Raw genomic sequence first — 22585 nt, 5'->3', positions numbered from 1 at the left:
ATGTGAAAAGTCCGCTAGACTGCTGTGACTCAATACCGAGACTCACTGTCTTCCTCCCACTAACTAAGGTATAATCCAGACTATAGAGCGTCTCCCTCCCACTAACTGATGTATAATCCAGACTATAGAGCGCCTTCCACCCACTAACTGATGTATAATCCAGACTATAGAGCGTCTCCCTCCCACTAACTGATGTATAATCCAGACTATAGAGCATCTCCCTCCCACTAACTGATGTATAATCCAGACTATAGAGCGCCTTCCACCCACTAACTGATGTATAATCCAGACTATAGAGCGTCTCCCTCCCACTAACTGATGTATAATCCAGACTATAGAGCGCCTTCCTCTCACTAACTAAAGTATAATCCAGATTATAGAGTGCCTTCCTCCCACTGACTGATGTATAATCCAGACTATAGAGCGTCTTCCTCCCACTAAGTGACGTAAGCATTAAAGTTAACAAACTCTGTTTATACTCACATCGAGTGCGTGGTCGGCTCCCTCTCCTCCGGGCCCTCCGGGGCCGCCCAGGCCGAAGGAGTCGCCGCCCTGCAGCCGGGAATTCTGGGTAGCGGTGCTGCGCGGCGGCAGCGGGCTGCCGGTGTCGCCCAGGTTTTGGTTACTGTGAATGCCCGAGGCGTGCTGCTGGAGGAGGCTGTGGGAGTGATCGATCCGGCCGGGGTGAGCCGTCTGGTGAACACAAACACACAAGTTCAGTTTTACGCCAACAACAACAACAACAACAACACACAGGGAATGAGTGCGTTCTGATAGGTATTATATAGATAGACTGTCCAGATTTATTGTGGATAGAGAATTATAATCTGTGGGAACTGTGGGAAAATAATGCATGGGGATAGTTTATAGTATTAAATGATGTAATTAGTGTAAAAAGCAAAAATTGTCTTTTTTCATTTGGATATTCAGATAAATTCAATTACGCTTTTTTCCATCAGAATTACTGTGAAGTAAACTGACGATGTGAAGTGTTACACAGTACAACTTATTGAAAATACAGCAAAAACATGTTTCATTGCTTTTAGTTCCGGGGTGTTAAACACAAAACCACAGACACCCGGACGAAATTGTAAATATTTCAAAGAAAACATGGATTTCTTTCGGGTTTCCGGGGAAAAAAAACGAAAGACAAAAAAAAATTAAAAGGAAAATAGAAAAAAAATTTACATAAAAAAGAAAATAAAAAGAATTCAAGAAAAAATGAAAAGAGGCAAAAAACAAAAAGTGAAAAATCCAGAAGAGAGAAAACAATGGATTTCCTCGGAGTTTCGGTCGCGGAGACCAGAGATGTCGCGTTTCTGCCATGAAAGCTAACAAGCTAGCGTTAGCCTCTAACCCAAGCTGAGTTTGTAAAAACACCCAGAATGCAACAGCTGACAGTTTCTTGTTTTTTTTTAACATTTCACTGTTTTGCGCCGGAGAGTTCTATTAAATTTGGCTTCATGTTGAGATTATGGTCATTTCTTCTAGTAATTCTTCAGTTCTTTTGATAATAAACGATTTTATGTAAACTCTGAAAGTTTTTCTATGTTGTGGTACAAAGTTGAAGTTTCAAGGTTTTCCCGTCGCCATTACCCGGGTCCTAAATATCAAACCGGACAGACGGTGAGCAGATTCTGACTGGAGGCTCCTCCCTCTCCTCTGGCCGCTCAGAGTCTCTTTGTCCCCCGTGTGGTTCTGCTTCGGGTTCCTCGGTGAAGAGGCGCCCAGCAGAAGTGTGTGACAGGAGGACGGCCTGCAGGAGCAGCTGGCGGCGACGGGTGGGAGGCGGGTCAGACGCTCTGGACGGAGCGCCGAGCGTCGACTTCAGCCAGAGACTCGAAAGGCTCTGAAGGCTCTTGAGCCGGCCGAGCGGCCAGACGGAGGAGACAGGCGGAGCCGTCACTTTCTACCCACGTCACCTCCGAGAGGTCAAACGAGCAAACAACGAACCCCAACGGAAAATCGTACCCCCCCCCCCGAAATATACTCCTAAAATGTAGTTTAAAAGATTCCCAATGAAGTTAAAGTTCATCCACATTTTGAACAACATGAGCAGGTTTTACTTTGTTATAATCGTTTGAACCAATTTCTTCAAAAAACAAGAATTTCTTTGAATTTAAAATGATTTTAAAGCAACAAATGTGAGGTTAATCTGCTCCGTGGTGTTTTAAGATCTTGTGATCCGTTTAAGGATTTCAATAGAGTTTAATTACGTATGAATACTTTTGACCTAAAAAAAATTACGTTGGAAAACTAGAAATCAACATCTCATTATTTTTTATTAAAAAATGAATAATTTATATGTGGAGAAGAAAAAACCATTAAAGAACCGTTTTATTAAGGAACGTTGAAATGCTTATGAAGACCAAAACTTCATTAAAAAAAGAAAACAAGAAACATTTAATGAAGTTATTGGATGACAATAAGGGTCTTATGTTAAAAAATAAATAAAAAAAAGGTAGAACGCTTAAATTTTCTGTGGAATTCAGTTTTGTTTTTTTTAAAGTGGAGTAATGACCGGTAAATGTAGAGTCCATATATATATATATATATATATATATATATATATGAGCAAACATGTCTTATAAATGTAATATAAATGAAGCCCCTCACATATTTATGGAAATAAAGGTCATAGTCTGTGTAATAAAACAAACAAAAAAATGTAAACTTTAGTCAATTTCAAATCACTGAAGATTAATTGCTTTTAAATTTTAGAAATTTCATAATAGGATTTTTTTAGGAAACGTAAAAAAAAAAAAGGAATATGAGACATTTATAATAAGAGATTTATCTAACTTATTACTGAGTGTTATTTTGATAAGGTTTGAATCATGTCGCCGTCATGATTGTCAGTGGGACTTTTTATAGTTTTATATTATTTTGCGAGCTGCTGACATGTTGAATTTCTTGAGATAATAAAGTATTTTCTATCCATCTAATCCTGCGTTTTAAAGTGGCATGTTCGACTTTGCAGCCAGGCTTCTTTCTTAAATGTTAAAGTGAGGATTTCTTCTTCTTCTTCTTCTTCTTCTTGTTTTAAAATCAGCTTTAAGACACTTCCAGTGTGTGAGACGATGAAAAGGACGGTTACATAACACTCCTTCCTCCAGGAGCCTGACGGGGCGCCGCCTTCTGGCTCCAGAGGATTTATACCCGGGCGGTCTTTGAAGACCACTCAGCCCGAAGTGGGACCCTCGTAACGGCGTTACGTAATGCGGCGGGGGGGGGGGGGGGGGGGGGGGGGGGGGGTCTGACCTGGTCGGGCTGATAGGGGAGCTGGGACTGAGGCGGAGGAGGCGGCGGTGCGGGTCCAGACGGGGTGTACTCCCCCAGCGTCGGGGTGCCAGGGGTGTTGGGGAAGTCGGTGAAGCCCGCCTGGCCGGAGAAGCCCTGGCTTCCTGTGAGACGCCACAGAGACCAAAACGTTAGAGCAGGGAAACCAGGAAACCAGGTCAGAGCGGTTTTCTGTTACATAAGGGGGAAGGGGGGGGGGGGGGGGGGGGGGGGGGGGTCGTCTTTGTTTGGCTGCTGGAAATACCATCAGGTCACCTTCTATCTGAGAGCAGGAATACTGCAATACTGTGTGCTTCACTGATAATCTATACAACGCACACAGAAAAGGTTCATTTCTAGAAATAACTTCTATTCATTCCACGGAGGCTTGAACCTTTTAACCTTTAACCTCGTAACTCGTCTTAATTCATGAGGGATTGAGAGAAATTCTGAAAAAGCCACAATCCCGGCTGAACGTTTTCACCTGAAATCATTTAAATGTCCAACAACCACATTCCTGTAGATTAGATTGTAAAAAATTCTGTTCCCAAGGGAGAAAAACAAAGTCAGCAAAATTTTACATTGGCAAAAAGTTCAACATCCAGATTAAAAAGCATCTTCCTCCACCAACACCCAGATTATAGAGCATCTTCCTCCACTAACACCCAGATTATTGAGCATCTTCCCCCCTAACATCCAGATAATAGAGCATCTTCCCCATCTAACATCCAGATAACAGAGCATCTTCCTCCACAACAACCAGATTATAGAGCATCTTCCTCCACAACAACCAGATTATAGAGCATCTTCCTCCTCTAACTCCCAGATTATAGAGCATCTTCCTCCACCAACACCCAGATTATAGAGCATCTTCCGCCACCAACAACCAGATTATAGAGCATCTTCCTCCACCAACAACCAGATTATAGAGCATCTTCCTCCTCTAACACCCAGATTATAGAGCAACCTTGGAAACGCTCAGTATCTGGCCTGGACGTCTTACCCGCACTGCCCCTACCTGGCCGGCTGTAGTCGGGGGTGTTCCTGCCGCCGCCCGTCAGGCTCTGGTAGGGCGACGACGCCGGGCCCAGGGCGGCGATCATCTCCATGACGTTGGGCAGCACCATGTGACTCGGGCTGACGGTGCGGCAGCGCTTCAGGACGGGCCCGTCGGGCTCCTCCTTGATGTGGAGGTCGGGTTTGACGGGCACCGGCCTCCACCCGCACACCGGGTCAATGGTAATCTCCTCGTAGTCGGAGCTGAGGACAGAAAAAGAAGCACGGCGGATTAAAACAAAACAAAAAAACCTTTTGATCGATGACAAGACGGTTGGCGGCGGTGGAAACACTCACTTCTGGATGTAGACGAGAATCCCGAGCATGTACTGGTCCACCTCCAGACCTTCCAGCAGAGCAGTTTTACTAAGAGGAAAGGGAAACTTCAGTGAAGTTGGGTTGTTTCAGGCGAAGCGGCTGCAGTGACTCCTGGGAGGCGGGACTTACTTGCACACGGGACACCGCCAGGTCCCTCGTTCACAGTTCAGCTGCAGGTACGACTCCAGGTCAAAACACTGCGGACACAACGAAGACAATTCAGCCTCTTGGGACACCGACGAGAGTCCATAATATTTGGAGAATAGATTCTGACTACCGTCTCACTTTTACTTTTTTTTTCCCAGTTTGGCTGGTCCTGTGACTTTTATATGGAAAATACATAAACAGGCTGGAACTGGGCAGAAATAATTGTGAAATAAATTTCAAAATAAAGGCGACTTACAGTCCAGTGAAACCATTTTTTTTTCTCTTCATGATGCATTTTTGACTGATGTGACTCAATAATAATAAAATAATAATCACAGTTTATTTCAATCAACATTTATGTAATGAAGCCCTTTACAACACTCGAGGTGACCAAAGTGCTTCACAGAAAAAAACAGTAAAATGAGAAAGAAAATTAAAAGAGAACAAGAGTAAAATCAAATCAAAATTAAATAAGATAAAATGTCACCCGATTACTGTACATGTATAAAGTTTTTTTTTACTGATTCTGACTCGATTCCCACTAAGTCCAGATTCTGTGTCGATTCTCACTGGACTCACTGGAGACAAAGATTCTGACTGATTACAGCCTTCAGTTCCACTAGAACACGACTTTACGACTCGTTACAGACAACTTCTAGACAGTTCTGAGTAGATTCTGAGGAGTTTGACGGTAGATCTTGAAGCTGGCGATGACCCTGGTAATGGTTGACTCCCCCCTCACCTGTATGTGCCGGCAGTCGTGGCCTCGCGCCGGCAGCTGGATCCGTCTGAAGGTGATGGGACACTTGAGCGAAACTTTGATGGCCGTCTGCTCCACGCCGTCCTCTCCGTTCAGGCCCGGGGTGCCGGGGATCGTCCCGCTGCTGAAGTTTCTCTTTACTGAAGTTAGAAGATGAGGAAAAAAACATTTAATCTCAGAAGAGCTGCAAAACCAAAGCTCAGATACGGACGGTTAAGTTGCTAAGTACTCAGCTGAGGCGAATCTTTCAGAAGGTAAATCAATAAAAAAAGATGAATTTCTTCTCCATTTATTATTTGTGACTCTTATTGTTTGTTCTTATCCTGGTCTTTCAGTCAGATACTGCTTTTTGGTTTTTAAAATCTATTTTGATCTATCTTACTTTACTTATTGGTGACAGTGTAAGACTGAGCTCATGTCTTATCTTTTCTTTTCTTTATTTTTTTGCATCACGTGACCAAGTATTTGGATTCTGGTGGATTTGTCATTACAAAAACACACTCTGAACCAGCAAACAGGAAAAACGTAGGATCCAGTTTTAGTTGTTGACGTTCTTCTCCAATACGTCATCAAAACCTTTCTGAAGGAAATTCATCATCACACTCATACAAACACTTAGTTCATGGAATTTTAATTTCCCCCGCTTTGTTGTCATCTTGGCGTCACGGAAACTCCCAAACTTTCCCAAGAATTTGTGTCACAAGATCCCGTCTGAACCCTGGATCTCTCCAGATCTCCATTTACAACTGTAAAAACCCAACCAGCGTTTTCAGATTATTCTAGTGGCTTAAAGACTCTTTCTTTGAGAAAGTCTGGATTTTCTTCTATTTGAAATCGATCAAATGTTGTTGATATATTGAGCTGCCTTGACGCCATCTTTAATATCCCAGAAACCCTTGCGGCAGGTTTCCCAAGATGGCGTCAGTTATTGAAACTTAAACACAGTTTGATGGATGTTTGTTTGTAAACAAATCGACTGGCGTGATTGATTTTGGGAGTAAAGGTCTTGTTTTCCTGTAGTGGTTGATTCTCTGAATGAAAGGAATCACTTCTGAACAAAGTTATATGTTAATGATAGGGATTCCCGCTGGAGGAACTTTAACCGTCGAGCTATTTTCCCCAGAAAAACAACCTGGGGCAGTTCCACGCTTTGTTCAGCCCTGAACTGGTTTCTTATTGGAGGGTTAGTGAAAGAAAAGTGAACGGAGAGAAGGTGAACTGACTCTTTGTGATGCAGTGCTCGGCCGGCAGCAGCCTCTTCTTCATCAGCCCCTGCAGGACGGACCGGACGGACGGCCGGTGCACCAGCTGCAGCACGAACAGGTGCGACTGTGGACGGACAAGACGGGACACGTTCAGACCGCACTGGGGGCCGCTAAAAAGCGTCGCGGCGAGACATTTTCCCCGGCCACTCACGCAGCAGCAGGCCGTCACGGTGATCTGCACCGTGTTGCGCCCCGGCTGACACACTTGCTTCAAGTACAGCGGCTTGTGGGAGGTTTTGTTGTCGCCTCTTTCGATGGATAAAGGAGTGGCGTTCACGCTGACCTGAAGGAACAGAGAACAGACGGATCAAGGTTATTTTTAATTCTGTGAATTTGTTCCTCAGCTCAGCGTCCTGCTTCATTAGTGGAGCAGCGACATTTGATTTTTGGCCAGAATCATCCAGTTGATGATACACGCATGAAATCTGGTGTGAATGTAGACGTGAGGTCAAGATTTGAAAGTGCAAGACAAAGATTGGTTTATTCAATAAATCTTACAATATCTGGGGGGGTCCTTTCCTTCAACATCTACAAATAATTAAGTTCCTTCAGTGACCAAGACATGTGAAAATGTGTGACCAGGTCTACTGTGTGATTATAATAGACTCTTGCAATATATCTATGTGATTAAACACTGTCTGTTGAAAAAAAACCAATGAAAGTTTTATTAAAAATGTGCTAGCTATCATGAATTCCAATATGGCCACCATTTTTCCAAGATGGCCACCAGTGCATGGAGAGTTAAAAAAAAAAAATCATAGACTTTTAACATCTTTGTAAGATTCGAAGGTAGGGTTCAAGTCCCATCTCCACATGCTGAAGTGTTCTTGGGCAAGACAGTGAACTCCAAACTGCACCTTGCATGGCCACAGCCTCCATTGGTGTGTGTGTGTGTGTGTGTGTGTGTGTGTGTGTGTGTGTGTGTGTGTGTGTGTGTGTGTGTGTGTGTGTGTGTGTGTGTGTGTGTGTGTGTGTGTGTGTGTGTGTGAATGTGTGAATGTGTGAATGTGTGAATGTGTGAATGTGACGATGGACGTAAAGCCCTTTGGGGCTGCAGTTGAAAGGCGCTATACAAGTGAAGTCCATTTACCATGTTTAATTATCTGTCTTTCTCAGTTTACTTTTACATCGGCCAACTGAATGCACAAATTAAAAAAATCTGTACCCTTGCACCACAAAGCATAAAGTTTTTTGTTTTTTTTATATATATTTTTGCAAAAAATCTAGTCAAACAGGATTTATTTTGAAAATTTTTTAATCATTTTGGCGGCCATGTCAAGTACCACGTAGTTTTTCCACACCTACTTCAATGTAACAATGGCAAAGGAACTCGTAATCTCTCCGAGTTAGAACTCCGTTTGGACATGTACTCTGCAATATTTTTACATAGAAAACGCCAGCCAGCGGCCATCTTGGAAAATGGCTGCCATGTAGCTTTTCAAGTGGCTCGCACTTTATTCTGAAAGTCTTTTATACGATAAACAATTTAGCAAAACGCAATGTCTCCATCATAAACTAAAGGATTGAGTTACCTGCTCCAATATTAGCCGTCAATGTTTTCTTCACCTTCAGTTTGTCATACAGTGACATCAAGTGGTTCGTTTACATTTGTCTCAGAATTGTGTCTTGGTTTTCGTAATTACTTAAATTTTTTTTAAAAAAATTCTAATATTTAAGGGAAAGTTACTTCAAACATAGCGTAATTTCTATTTTAAAATACTGACATGATTGAAGAAATTCTGTAAATACTGCCTTTATTCCTTGAACTTAGTGACTCTTTGGACATTTTTGTCCACTCCACTTTGCATTTGTAATCAATCTTTTCAATCAATGTTTGAAAGAATGTCACATTTATGTCAAGGACGAACACAGACACACGAGGATGTTTACCTGCACAGACGCCGGCCAGTTAGTGTTCATCTGTCTGTCCTCGTGGTGGTAACACTTGAACTGCAGCTCCAGGTCTGGCCTGCAGGGGGAGACACAGCACAGCTGACACACACACACTGGGTGGGGTTATCACACATTGCTTTGGAACCTCTGCTGCCATCTTTTCTTTCTCTTTCTCAGCTAAAGCTTCCTGTTTCTGCCCCTTCGCAATAAAAGAAATAGAACATTTAAACATATTTCTCATGTGGAGCTGAATCATTTAATACAAGATTTAAACAAGAAGTTTTGAAAGGTTTGAGTTTTCCATAATGTCTTTGTAATGACTAAAGGTTAAAAGGTTAGCGGTCATCAGATCAAGCCAGAAATGTGACCTGGAATTCAACAACCACATTAAGACAATAACACAATCGGCTCATTTACTTGTATAATATGAAACATGCAGATCCCAGAGGCTCACAAGAAGAAGTTTACCAACTAATTCAGAGTAAAAGAAACAAGGTGAAGCAGGTTTTGGTTCCTACGAACAAATTAAACGCCGTTATCTCTTCAAGAATTCCATTAAACAATAGATTTTACTTATTTTATTAACGTTTTCCCGATTTATTCTCCTTTTTAATGCATTTCTTAATCCGTATGTTTTTTCATGATCTCAATAGTTTAAGCTTCTTAATCGCCTTGTTGTCGAACGGCGCTGTCTCACCTCATCATGAGCGTCTTGTAGACGGAGTCCCGCAGCTGGAAGGCGTGGTTACTGACGGCCAGGTTGTGCTCCAGCCTGAACGGCTCCAACACCACGCCGTCTCGTACCGGGAAGGTCAGACGCAGGTCGTCGCTCGGGTTTCCTTCAGGGAGACAAAGCCAGAGGGAAGCGAACGGAACCGGAGAGTTAAGACGTTGAACCTTCAACATTCCGTCACTCATTATCCCACTGTGAGCTTTTAAAAAAACAAAACAAAAAAAATTCAGTTTGGTTTAAAGCCATGTATTGGATTTTAACGTGTAGAAATAATTTAAATCTTTACTTTTAAACTTTGTTTCTTAGACGAACAATAACAACAATGTTTTCCTCCACAGTGTCACAACTCCCAGTTCATATTCTCCTAGGACTTGGTACTTTTATTTTGACAGTCACCGTAATAATCCGTCTTGGTTGTCTGTCCACTAGAGCGTCCGTTGTTAATGTTCATATTGAGTAATGTTATATATCTAAATTGACTGTGCAATACAATACGAGTGCCAGCCTCGAGGTGTGCGTCTACTGGGAACATGTGGGAACGTAGGTTAAATCATTCGGAAGAATACTGTGATTACACGAGCCTTTGTTGATATGGAAGTAGTTCTGCCAAGCGTGCATCCAGATTTGCTGTGGCAGTCTTGAAAGACGGTGTTAAGAATAAAATGGCCGTGAGAAGGAAGGATCGCCAACCCGCCTTCCACAAGCGGCGGACCACGCAACAATTAGTAATGAAGGATGTTTTACTGGGATTTTAAACAAATTTCAAAGTTTCTCTGGAGTAGAATTCAAACTGTCCAAACTGGTTCCTTTAAATCACTTCCGTTTGTTATTACGCACCAAAGCGAAAGGTTCGATTAATCTGTGTTTGTTTAAAAAAAATAAAAATAAATTCCAGAGTAAAATATTCACAATATTTATTATTAGCTATTGCACTTTTGTCCAATCTATTTTACAAAAGCTGCATTTTATCTTTTAAACTTGTGTATAGCAATCTGCATTTCATCATTGTATTTGTTGTATACAGTTAATTGTGTTAAATCAGTTTAACATCTGAGGATGTGACGTGTACTGTGGACCTCTTGACCCGGTCACCCTTTGTAAAAGTAATCTGCAGCTCACTGGGTCCTTTTTCCTGGTTAAATAACATAAAAAAAAGACAAAATGAACATAATTCACAGACACTGGGTGTTTCGAGGATCGAGAGAGCAAGAGTGGAGAAAAGTTTGGAGTTGGGCAGGTTTTTTTTTTTCTTCTATGGCCGACAGCAACTCTTTCTTTACTGAAAATACTTTATTTCCTTATAAAGAAAAAAACCTGGAAATAAGTGTGAAAAAATGAGGGGCGGTGGGTCTCACCTGTGGATTGTGGCTGGGTGTTCATGCTGGGTTTGGTGTCTGGCGGGAGGTACGGGGGTTTGCTGTCCTGCCCGGGCGACAGGTACGGAGGTATGGCCGCCCCGGGGGTCATTGGTGGGGTGGGGTTTCCTCCCATGGGCGAGCTGGGGTATCCAGGCATCACGCCGCCCCGACCTGGCTGAGAGGCGAGCGACAGGAACATTCAGGACCATGTTGGAAAAAAAAAACCCCAAAAAACACACACACCAGACCGCCTCGTCTCATAAGGAAGAACTAAACCCGACTTACCCCGCTGACGGCGGCCTGCGTGAAGGCGTTGTACCCTCCCGTGCCTGCAGGGGGCAGGCTGCCTTGACCGTTGAAAGGCTCCGACTGCGGAACAAAAAATCGTCAAGAATTTCACTTTATCGTAAAATAACCTCGAGTTTCATGTTAAAAAAAACAATCATTTTAATAGTGTCACGTCTGTAATTTACCAGCAGGTTTGTCAAACTGTGTGTGGGTTGATTCCAACATTCAAATATAGAACCGCACACGTGGGTACTGGAATAGATTCCAAAACACACACACAAAAAAAAAAAAAAAAAAGACTACAGAAGCACAGCTGTGTTCGTGCAGATCTGCGTTGGCTGGATTTCCCTTCAGGCTTACAAAAAAATAAATTAAAAAAACGCTGTCTCAGGCCCTCAAGTGTCGATATTTTCAACCACAAAGACTCGAGCTGCATTTGCATGAGCGATTCCCTTCAGAGCCGCATTTCATCGGTCACGAGATCTTAAAAATGATGACGTGAAGCTTTTATCTGGCGGAGAAATGAGCAGCGAGAAACAGCAGAAAGAAATGAAATGACAAAAGAACACAAGCCGATAAAGACATGACAACAGAAAAGATAGAAAATTATGATGAAAAGACACAAAAACACTGAAAAAGGATCACAAATAATGTGTAAGAAGCACTTAAGCTGGCAAGATGTGAAAAATGACAGAAAGACCGAACAAAAAAACCCAACTGAAAACGATTGGGAAAAAAAAAAAAAAAAAAAAAAAAAAAAAAGTAAAACAAAGAAACCATAAACAAAACATCCCCACAAATCCCTCAAACAGACCAGAATTGTATGTATTTTTTTTTTTTTTTCAAACCTACGGAAAGACTGAAGCAGACCAATAAACAAAATGAAAAGAAATAAAAAAATGACGGCCGACAACCAAGAAACGGAGCTAAAATAAAAGACGATAAGCAAAACTGACCACAGAAAAACAACCACAAAAAAAAGGTGTAAAAAAGAAGTGATTAATAAGAAGCAGAAACTAGCACAAACAAACCTCAACAGCTATTTGAAGTGTTTGTCACCATGGAAACCAATAGATTACAAGGCGATTTGATCCACCACACCACTCCTACCATCCTCGGTCACGTTGGAATTGCTTCGTGTCATCGCTGGTTGACATTGACGTACACACGTTTTACAATTTCCGTGTGACATGACATGTGAAAATGTCTTGCAATTAAGGTTTATAGTTTTTAGTGAAAAGTTCGTCAAATACATATGAACCAATACACGCGGTCAAAAGACGAAGAAAAAACAAACTGTAAAGTCACTCCAAATTCAAAAAAAACCTAAAAACTAAAAACTGCAGAACAGCCCCAAAGAGACAGAAAACAGCCTGTAAAAAGAGGTAGAGAAGTGAAAAAGAGGTAGAGAGGCTGAGAGTGCCTGGTCTGGTCACCTTGTAGTACTGCGGCGGGTTCGGCTGGCCGGCTCCGGGTGGGAACTGGGCCGGATTGTGCGACGCGGCGCCGTACTGCCCCATGTGAGGCATCCGGCTGGACGGGTAGGAGGGCGAGGGGGCGCATCTCTGCTGTGGGCCCGTCGGGTACTGCAGGGGCTGGCTGGGGTACCCCGACATCCCCCCGGAGCCGTACTGCTGCCCGGGGAAACCCTGGAAAACACCCGAGGGGGGGGGTTTAACAGAGTCTGGTACAGTCATAAAGGAGAAACCACGAGGGCCCGTTCACACTGCTGCGCTTTCAAAATAAAACTCGGGTCTCTGTGGAAACATATTGCACACTGTTCTCTGGCATGAAGGGTTGCAAAGGAGTAGAATTTAGTTATTTATTCATTCATTTTTTCATTGTGAAATAAATAAAGAGAAACACGTAAGCAAAACCTGACCAAAATAACTATGTTTAAAAGAAAATTAATAAATAAAAATACCCTTTTTTAAAATAAAAACACACACACACACATATATATATAAAAACAAAACAATGTACTTGGGATGGGGAGTCTTTATAGGTCATTGTCCTTAATGGTAAAGTTCTCTCATGTTGACATGTGGTCAATCCAGTTTTTCCACATTTCTTTACTTTCTCAGTTTGACTTGAATCAGAAAAATGTAGAGCAGAGTAGTAGAACATTTCCAGGGGAAGTTATGCTGGGAAATTAAAAAAAGTATTTTGTTATGATTGTATTTTGTCGCTCCGTCATTGCAGAATTGTAAACTTTGCGATGCATCATAGAAATAATTAAATTCAACATTCTTCACATTTACATGGGATATTTGTAACTCAATGTCTTGTATCTATTGTATACTTTTTAGCACTATTCAACACCTTGATTCAAACATGAGCCTATATTTACCTTTTGTGTAACTTAATAATAATCACTATTAACATTATCATTATTGTGTGCTTTAAAATGTTCATTCTAAAATTGTTCCGGTGCGGAGCGTACTAAAAACTTCGATCCGTGGCCCATCATACCGTGTAGAATTGTTTGTCTGTGATAACTAAAGGATTTGAATAAGTAATACGTCAATTTTGTTTGATATATTACCACATAATATCATCAAAAATTATTTTACTTTGTGTATTCCACGGGCTTCAATAGTCTAGTGCGCTGGGTTCAAAAGTGTGTTCTGGGATTATATAAATCATCTGGGGGGGGCGTGGCCTCAACTGCGTCACAGTGAGTGATTGAGGTGGAGCTTAGATATTTAAATTACTGTAGAACAGGAAAACTGGTTATTTTAGTCAGAATTATGCTAAAATATATTTTCACCTACTATAAATAATAATTAAGATCCCTAATAAGAGACAAACTTCAATTTGGAATATTCCTGGCTTAAGTTTCAAGGATGGATTATTTTAAGATAATTAGGATCGAATAGGAGCAAGTTGCATCTCCCAACTCCTTTCAAACAGAGAAATACACATTATCATCGAGTGATTACGGTTATTGATGAATATATTTTTATTATTGTTATTCAGATTACTAATATTCTATTGTTGCCATAGAAACAGGGCCTGAGAAGTACGGCTGGTCCTTCACCAACCTCCGAGTGGAAAGGCCGCTTGAGGCCCTGCTGCCCCCCCGGGTAGCCCCCGTGCTGGGGCATCCTCTGGCTCTGCGCTGGGTGAGAAGCGTACATCCCGCCGGCGGAGGGGGGCGGGCCGGGCCGGGACGGGACCATCCCGCCAGGGTTCATCCCGGGAGGGCCGCGGGGGCCCGAGTGGGACAGGAACTGGGTGCTGTAAGAGGAAGCTCCACCCATCTAGGAGGGAAACGGCAAGGAGGGGCAAATAGAAAAAACACAGCTGAGCGAGGAGGTTCCTACAACAAGCGGCGCGCAGTACTGCGAGCCAGAGAAAGAGGAAAAATACAAGCTGACAAAAGACAAGCTGAACTTGTTTACTGCAGGACCAGAACTTACCAGAAAGTGGAGGTTATGATATTCACACCTTCAAGTACATTTCCACTGAAAGTAATCTACTAAAACAAGGCAAGCAAGGGCCAACAAGGGTCAAGATGTTTCAATGCCAAAGATTAACAGTCAAGATTAAAGTTGGTTTCAGGAATAGGGAAAGAATAACAAGAAAGAGTCAGTCTGGTATCATTCAGGAGCAATTAAAGGTCAATAAAAGTCAAGATAGTCATCGAGCAGCTTCAGTCCAGATGGGAGAAATGTCAAAAAGAGTTATGAATCATCTCATGGGTTCAATCAGGAGCAATCACAGACTAACAGGAGTCAAGATAGTCGCCACCCAGCTACCGTAGGTTCTTATTAATGTTATTATTTCAATTAGGAACAGTCAAAGCCCAACAAGAGTCAAGATAGTCACCTGCCAGCTTCAATCAAGAGCATGCTAAAGTCAATAAGAGTCACGGTACTTATCCACAAGTTATATTCAAAACAGGTAATCCAGAGTAACCAAAGGCCAACAAGAGTCGAGATAGTGATAGTCACTCGTTTGGTCAACAAGAGCCAAGATACTTCTTTCAGTTTCAAACAGGAGCAATCAAAGTCCAACAAAGTTCTCATGACAACCAAGAGTCACGATAGTCATTGACTAGTTTGTTTACATTTGCCTACTTCACGACAATTACAAAGAACAACAAAAGCCAAGATAGGCGGTGTGAAACGTTGGCCTCCGTCACGTTGGCCTCCGTCACGTTGTTGATAGATAATTCATCCAAGAGAATATTTAGTAAAATAACTGAAAAACAATGAAATTGAGTAAAAATGGGGGAAAAAAAAAAACTTTCAATTTCACTGCTATCTGTAATTTACTATAAACAAAATATATAAAATGACAGAAATACTTTAATGTAGTTTTCAGTCTTTGTCTTAACAGTCATTTAAATGTCTATACATTTGAGTCATTGCCTTTCATGAAATATAACCAGAAATACATGTTATAAAAATGTTATTGCAACTTTCAACTTCTCTGATGAGTGTTGACATCATGGTTTTTAGTGATCTTAAAACACTTTACAGAAGTGAACCCTCGGATAACTCCACACTGAATGAGGTGTAGTAAAGCACACGACGCTCCAGCAGTGGGTATTTACTTTTCCTCGGAGCTGGAGACGGTTTACATAAACAATTATTGGGGTTTGCTGAGCAGCTCCAGTGACTCATTATGCAGAAAAGCAGTTTACAGAATAAACAGTGTGGTAGAGAGAGAGAGAGCGAGGGAGAGCGAGAGGGAGAGCGGAGAGAGAGAGAGCAAGTTGTGTCGGTAATAAGAAGCATGTGTCATGAATGTGTGGCAGCAGCAGAAAACAGCCCACAGCTCCACACCAACGGAGAGCGAGAGAGGGGGAGAGAGAGGGAGAGAGAGAGAGAGAGAGAGAGACTCCTGAGAGATGTCGTCATTGAACTTCGAGTGAGAAGCTTCAGGAAGAAATCCAGGTGAAAAATCTGAACTCTTCATTTAGGAAGCAGCTGCCACTCGTAAAACGCTGCTGTTAGGAACCTTCTCTCATCCATAAATCGCAGCACTTATTTGGTGAATAACTAATCATGTTGTAAGAGCTCAGGAATCGAATGAAGATTTTTTCTAATAAATAGCACTTTTTACACATTTTTGGGGAGAAATTCATTCTAATTTTGGGAGAAATTTAAGATATAAGACAAAAAAAATATGTAATTTCCAAAATTTAATTGGGGGGAAGAAAAAAAAAAAAAAAAAAAAAAAAAAAAGAAGTAGTTCCCAGGACGCAATTGTTGCGCCTCTGCACACAGAATTAAAATACATAATATAACTCTTTCTTCATCAGTTACTTACAATAATGGCTTTAAGTTCACATTTTCCATTATCAAAAAAAGTTTTATTTCACAATTTTCATGCTTTAATGGATTTTTTTTTCAACCTATCATCTATTGCATATTTAATTTTGTTTTTATAACAATATTTTTTCAAACTTTTTTGTATTCCAACTTATTTCTCACCATTAAAAACAAACAATCAATACTCTTTTTTTCCCCCCGCTCTTCATATTTGTTCTATTTGGATTCACTTCTTCATACATTCATTCTTTATATGTATTTTTTTTTAGTTTTTCTGTTTTATTTATTGTGTAAAATGTGTAAAATCTTTGCAGTATTTTGGGGAAACTTCCCTGAGGTGTGTCGAGTCTCTGCGTCGCGGCCTCCTGTGTGACGCTTACCTGGCCGTAGCTCAGCTCCTGGTTCTGCTTCTCCTGGATGGCGGCGACGGTTGCCGTGGCGGTGGCGGTTGCCGTGGCAGCGGCGGCGGCCACAGCGGCGGCGGCAGCCTGGGTGAAGTCGGAGGGGGGGCGGACGCCCATGCCGGCGCCTCCGCTGTTACCGGAGTAACTGGCGGGAAAGAAGAGGGGGGGGGTGAGTGGGCAGTGAAGCGAGCGTACGACAGAGCGCATGGCGACGTGTCGTCACGAGCATGAGTCAGTGCCTCCGCCACGCTGACATACACCCGTGATTCAGAGTTTACCTTTAAACCTTGTGTGGGTTCAACGGAAATACAGCCATCGGCCACAACATTAAGACCATTTGATCGATTCTGAGTGTTGGTCATTTTCTTTCCGTCTCTTTCCCATAACAATTTGACAAACTGCACTTCTTGACGTCCCTCTCCTTCTGTGTGCATTATACATTATTCATTTATTTATAATTCTAAATCACTGCCAACATTATCATATAAAAATGTAAAATAATGTAATGCTATTATATTATTTGTGACTGTTATCGCTTTTTCACGTTTATAATTGTTATTATTATTTTGCTACCTGCTGCTGCAAAAACCCCTGTTGTGGGAGAAATAATTGTGTTATTAATGAGGAATTAAATTTCCTTATTGTTTAAAAAAAACCAAAATAAAATATATATATATATATGATTTTGCTAACCTTTTTATCATCCAATTCTTCCAACTTTAAACGTTGTGTAAAAGGGGCCTGAAATATATTAAAGTGAAAACTGTTTTTGCGTTTACGTTGGAAACAGAAAACAATGAAAAGTTTTCACATAGTGCCACTAGTGGGTATTGAAACCACACACATGCAGCAGAGGACAACCCACTATAAATATTATCAACGGGAGAACACCAACATTCTAGTGGCCAGTCCACAAAGTTGGATTGTTATTACGGTGACTGTCAAAAGAACCAAGTCCCAGGAGAAGGACTGAGAGTCAGGACACTCTGGAGGAAAACATTGTTTTGATTGTCCTGCTACTGAGCATGTGCAGAACGATTCAGTACGGCCTTGATGCACATGCAAAGTAGCATTTCCCCCCGTTTACACTGAAGACAGGAGTTGGAGTGTTTTCAAAAAGTTGTGTTTTCAGTGACTCCGTTGATTATAATGAACACCCAAAACGATAGTTTTTTTTAAAACAAGAGCTTTGATATTCACAGCTTTTCTACAGCCCCATCACATGATGATACCTCCACCGTGCATTATAGTAAAATGATTTTCTTTCCGGGCTTTACATGCCTGCTTATAAGGAAACTGACGGACTGTTGTATTTGGTTCCATCTATCCTGGAAAGCCCATGTCCATTGAGTTCTGCTTCATTTAAAATCAATGGCTCGGACCCCCTCGTTTCTGGCCAAAAGCACTTTTATAAACACAGCCACCATTCAAATTATGCAAATGGCCACAGAACAGGAGCCAATCCTCTCTAATCAAAGGCTATTTCTGCTTTTCATATCTACAGAACCGCTGCATTCACATAAAACCTCACATGATGTTTTATTCTATAGCCCAGTAGCCAGATTTCCTCACGGACATAAAGAGCAGTGGTTTACCTTCCACCGTAGGCCGGGGCGGGGTTGTAACCGGCGTTGGGCCGTCCGTACATGACCGGCTGGCCGTAGCCTTTGGAGACGGCGTCTCCGTACGACTGCTGGCCCATGAACTGGGAGCCCATGCCGGGTCCCATTCCCGGGCTCCCGCCAGGCATCATGTGGCCGCCGGAGCTCTCGCCGGGGCCCATGTGTCCACCAAACACCTGGGGGGAGGGGGGGGGGGGGGGCTGGTTTAGCAGATAGCATTTGACATTGAACCATGAAGTTGAGCGAGTCCTGAAGTATTTAACCAGTCTTTTAGGCTCGACTCATCTCGCTCTCTGGCCTGTAACTGCTCAGCTTCAAACACTATTTAAATGCCTTCACTTCCACAACCTTAACTGAGCTTCGAAAGCTGCTAGAAAAAGGAGTTCACATGAATTTAAAGCACAACTTAAAGAATGAAATCATACTTTAAGAATATTTGAGCTACCATATTAAAATATTACATTTCATATTTAACGTCAGGTATCACTGAAATGAAAAACACGGCCAATAGTAATAGCCTCACTCAAATAATTTTATATATATAATACAATGTTTTATAAAAAAAGTCAATTCATACTAAATAATAAGACATTATAATAAATATATTCTTATGGGGACACGACCAAGTTGGTGACTGTCAACTATAAAACTACCAAGTCTCAGGAGAATACGGACTGGGAGTCACGACACTTCGAAGGAATTATATTTTATTTATACATTTTATTGTCCATATACTGAGCATCTGCAGAACAACTACTTACTACCATAGTGCGCATGCTCAGTATCAGTGTTTCAGGAAGGTTGCGATTTCCTCCATTTCCATGGAGACAGAATTAGAACGTTCTGAAAGTTGCGTTTCGCCTAAACTCAAGTACATTACTCTGCCTCCTATCGTTAAAAAAAAAAAAAAAAAACTTCGGCCTTCTGGCTAAATGTAAGACACGTAAGAGTCTCCGGGCTGCCAAGACCCGGCAAGAATGACGGATTAATAATTCAACTGTTTGGTTCAGCATGTTGAAATGGGACGGTGAGGTCTCAATACATGGATCAAAATCACGAGGATTGTACTTGAACTGAATGAAAGTGGGACTGCTTTTGTTTTCACATGAAGGCGAGGGAGGGATTTTTATCCGTCAGCTCACTCCCACTCGCAGTGGAGTGTGGGAGTGACCTTTGAGAGCGGCTCAAAGTGTTGTATTTACGAGCGCACCCACAGAAAAACCAGCCCGTCACTTCATTGATAACTTCTCTCTCAAGGAAAAAAAAAAAAAAGAAAAACACTTAAAAAAAAATAATTTTCTTTGCCTGAACCCTCAAAACAAAGCTTCTGAAGAACATTACCACATCTCTGACTGTCTCCATCTGCCGTTTGTGATGATCGGACTCATTTTTAAGATGCGTTTAACTCATTGGTGAATTCCTTCGTGCAGCCTTTTTTTTTTTTTGGCCTCCATAACTTTACAAAATTCAGTTTCTACGAGATAAACTGTTGAAAAATACATAACCGATGGATAAAATGTCACTTAAATTGATATTTTATTCATTTCCAATTGGGTTACTTGAAGGCTTACATATATTTATGTGATCCAGTGACCAGAAATGGTTGAAAATTGAGGAAATATATTAAAATGTGTTATAATGAAGAGGCAAATTCAAACAAAATCCATCTGTTTAGGTCGCATTTATTTAGCTTGTGATCTTTGTAATGCCATATTTTAATGAAAAGACTTCAATATGGATTTTTTTTTTGCTGTGTGTGTGTGTGTGTGTGTGTGTGTGTGTGTGTGTGTGTGTGTGTGTGTGTGTGTGTGTGTGTGTGTGTGTGTGTGTGTCATGTGTTACCTGGCTGTGTGTGGGATTGGTCACGCCCCACACTGTGGTTACTACAGAGAGAGATCCCGCGTGCTGATTGGTTCCTGGTTGCCAGGAGACTGGCTCATTGAGGAAAGGGCCGTCGCTGCTGCGGGAGAGGACACGAGAGGCGAGTTACCGGGAGGGAGAGCAGTGGAGAGCGTTCGTCCGCAACCCGTTGAAATGCCTTGACATGCGGTTATTCCCTCATCCTCGACGGCGTGTCGGGTGTGAGAGGGCGCCGCGCCGCCGGGTGACAAACTGAATGTTACCGCCTCCGTCACACAAATTCACTCAGTTTCCTCAACAAGAAACAAACGGGAAATAAGAAATCACTGCCGTCACTGATCCCTGCCCACTATGGGCGAGGGCAGGATTCACCCTGGACAGGTCGCCAGTCCAGCACACGTTATATTAACGTACTCGACATGTAAACATGGAAATAGAAAATAAATAACTGAAAATGCAAACAGATTATAAAACGATCATGAGCGGGATTGCAGTGAGGAGATTTAAAAACACTGGTAAGTGGCCAACGACGACGCTAGGCTAACGCGCGTCCAATGTATTTTCACTCTAAAGTGGTGATTTCGCAGTTACTCTTGAATGCAGCAAAAAGGATTTCTTCTTCTACGGTTAGATTTGGAACTAGAACACTATAACACTATTCATCTTGTTGGTTAATTACCAGTTGTGTGGAAGCAAATTTTATGGGAATTTCCCAACAAGGATGGCGGCCCAACGATTTGGAACTTTTAAACTAGAACAAGATTCAAGTTCTGCAAAAATAATAAACTGATCTTGGTGGGAAATTCCCATAAAATTCACTTCCACACAACAACGATGGCAGCCCAACGTGCGCCCAATGTATTTTCACTTTAAAGTGGAAATTTCCCAGTTGCTCTTGAATGCAGCAAAGTATAAAAAGGATTTCTTCTTCTATTGTTGGGTGTTAAGCCTGCTTCAGATCTGTTTCTACGCCGTCAGCCATGATGGAGAGGGTTCATATCGGAGCGTCTCTGCAGACGGGATTCACCTGAGGACAGCAGTGTGTGTGTGTGTGTGTGTGTGTGTGTGTACCTTTGTGGAGTGGGAGGCAGGGAGGGTTTCATGGAGTTGAGGGGGTTCATCGGATGAACGGGGGGATCATTCGAGAGCCCCCACTGTCCTTAAGTGGCAGCCCTGAGAGAGAGAAAGAAGAAAGAAAAAAAAAAAGAGAGAGGGACAGACGTAAGAAAACACTCAGCTCATTTGCTGCTCGGCAACAATTTATCATCAGTGAAGCCCACACAAAGACGTGGCAGCGCCCTCCCACTCGGAGCTTTAATCTTTCTGTGTGTGCATCAAAACGCTCTGCTATCGCCGACTGCTGTGGCTCCCGATACCTCGGGAAGGAGGGGTGGAGGGGGGTGGGGTGGGGGGGGATGAGGGCTGCTGCCGGCTAAATTTAGCCTCCTGATTTCAAAAGGAATTTAAGAGAACGGGGATGCGAAGAGGCGCGCTCTCTCCTCGCAAGCAGCAGCAGCAGCACCCAACGCACCGGCAGCGATCACACGGTCACCGTTTCACATCAATAACGGGCCGTTTCTTCACAGACAGCCGGGCAGCAGCACTTTCAGCATCATGAAAGAAGAGCAGGATGAAACAAAAGGGGGATATTGTTTACACAATCACCTGTTCAGCCCGGCTTTTATTCAAGTTATAATTCTGTCTTCTACAAGAATTTTATTTTTATACAAATGCATATGACAATAAATATACATTTGTCTTTTTTTGTTGATTTTATGTCATTAACAGAACAAATTTTATGCATTTTTTTGTTGCAAATTTGATTTTTGTCTCAACTATATTTAACGTTTTTGGCTTTTAATGAAATATCCTATTTTTGGGCTTTTAATTAAATTTATGTTTTAGCTTTTTTTGCACATTTCTGTAATACAATTTTTTATTAGGTTCGTCTTTTATTCAAATTTTAAGTTTTTGGCTTTTCATCAAATTTTAATTCTTACCAACTTTGTGTTATCATGGAGTTAATATCTGTAGTTTTATTAATTGGTAATTTTTTGTTGGAAAAAGACAAAGCAGCTCTTCAGCTCAGTCAAACTTCAGTAACTGTATTCCGAACTAATCATCTATTATTACAGCAACACATTTCCTGCCGATACTGATCAGATTGTTGTTTCCTTGAACATAAGTGGAACCCATTTTTATTTACTTTTTGTCACAGTAATCATTAAATACAGGCTATAAAGTTAATTAAGAATCTATTACTTTAGAATCAATTAACACCTAAATGAAAAAACTCATTCTAACATAAAAATAAAAGACA

At 41.7% G+C, this 22585-nt stretch overlaps 1 protein-coding gene across 4 annotated transcripts in view; it reads right to left on the bottom strand.

Moving 5' to 3' along the window:
• The window catches only part of zmiz2 (zinc finger, MIZ-type containing 2), a 36089-nt gene that overhangs the window by 606 nt on the left and 12898 nt on the right, over nucleotides 1–22585 (bottom strand). The window contains exons 2-19 of one of the 4 annotated variants that reach the window (XM_080477445.1): nucleotides 21337–21438; nucleotides 20248–20365; nucleotides 18379–18581; nucleotides 16760–16928; nucleotides 14142–14360; nucleotides 12534–12746; nucleotides 11095–11178; nucleotides 10807–10984; nucleotides 9416–9557; nucleotides 8716–8794; nucleotides 6977–7108; nucleotides 6784–6889; nucleotides 5543–5700; nucleotides 4783–4850; nucleotides 4633–4701; nucleotides 4298–4539; nucleotides 3262–3404; nucleotides 484–693 (exon numbers count right to left, since the gene is read on the bottom strand). In XM_080477445.1, coding sequence (XP_080333571.1) covers nucleotides 484–693; nucleotides 3262–3404; nucleotides 4298–4539; nucleotides 4633–4701; nucleotides 4783–4850; nucleotides 5543–5700; nucleotides 6784–6889; nucleotides 6977–7108; nucleotides 8716–8794; nucleotides 9416–9557; nucleotides 10807–10984; nucleotides 11095–11178; nucleotides 12534–12746; nucleotides 14142–14360; nucleotides 16760–16928; nucleotides 18379–18581; nucleotides 20248–20365; nucleotides 21337–21386 — 2583 coding nt within the window. In that variant the 5' untranslated portion in view covers nucleotides 21387–21438. Of the gene's footprint in view, nucleotides 1–483; nucleotides 694–3261; nucleotides 3405–4282; nucleotides 4540–4632; nucleotides 4702–4782; nucleotides 4851–5542; nucleotides 5701–6783; nucleotides 6890–6976; nucleotides 7109–8715; nucleotides 8795–9415; nucleotides 9558–10806; nucleotides 10985–11094; nucleotides 11179–12533; nucleotides 12747–14141; nucleotides 14361–16759; nucleotides 16929–18378; nucleotides 18582–20247; nucleotides 20366–21336; nucleotides 21439–22585 lie in introns of all 4 variants that reach the window. The other 3 variants (XM_080477443.1, XM_080477446.1, XM_080477444.1) reach the window with 3 other exon arrangements.

Source organism: Lipophrys pholis, assembly GCF_963383615.2.
Source record: "Lipophrys pholis genome assembly, chromosome: 12".
Classification (NCBI taxonomy): Eukaryota; Metazoa; Chordata; class Actinopteri; order Blenniiformes; family Blenniidae; genus Lipophrys; species Lipophrys pholis.
The sequence above is the reverse complement of the archived record's forward strand: the minus strand, read 5'-3'. Positions and strand labels throughout refer to the sequence as shown.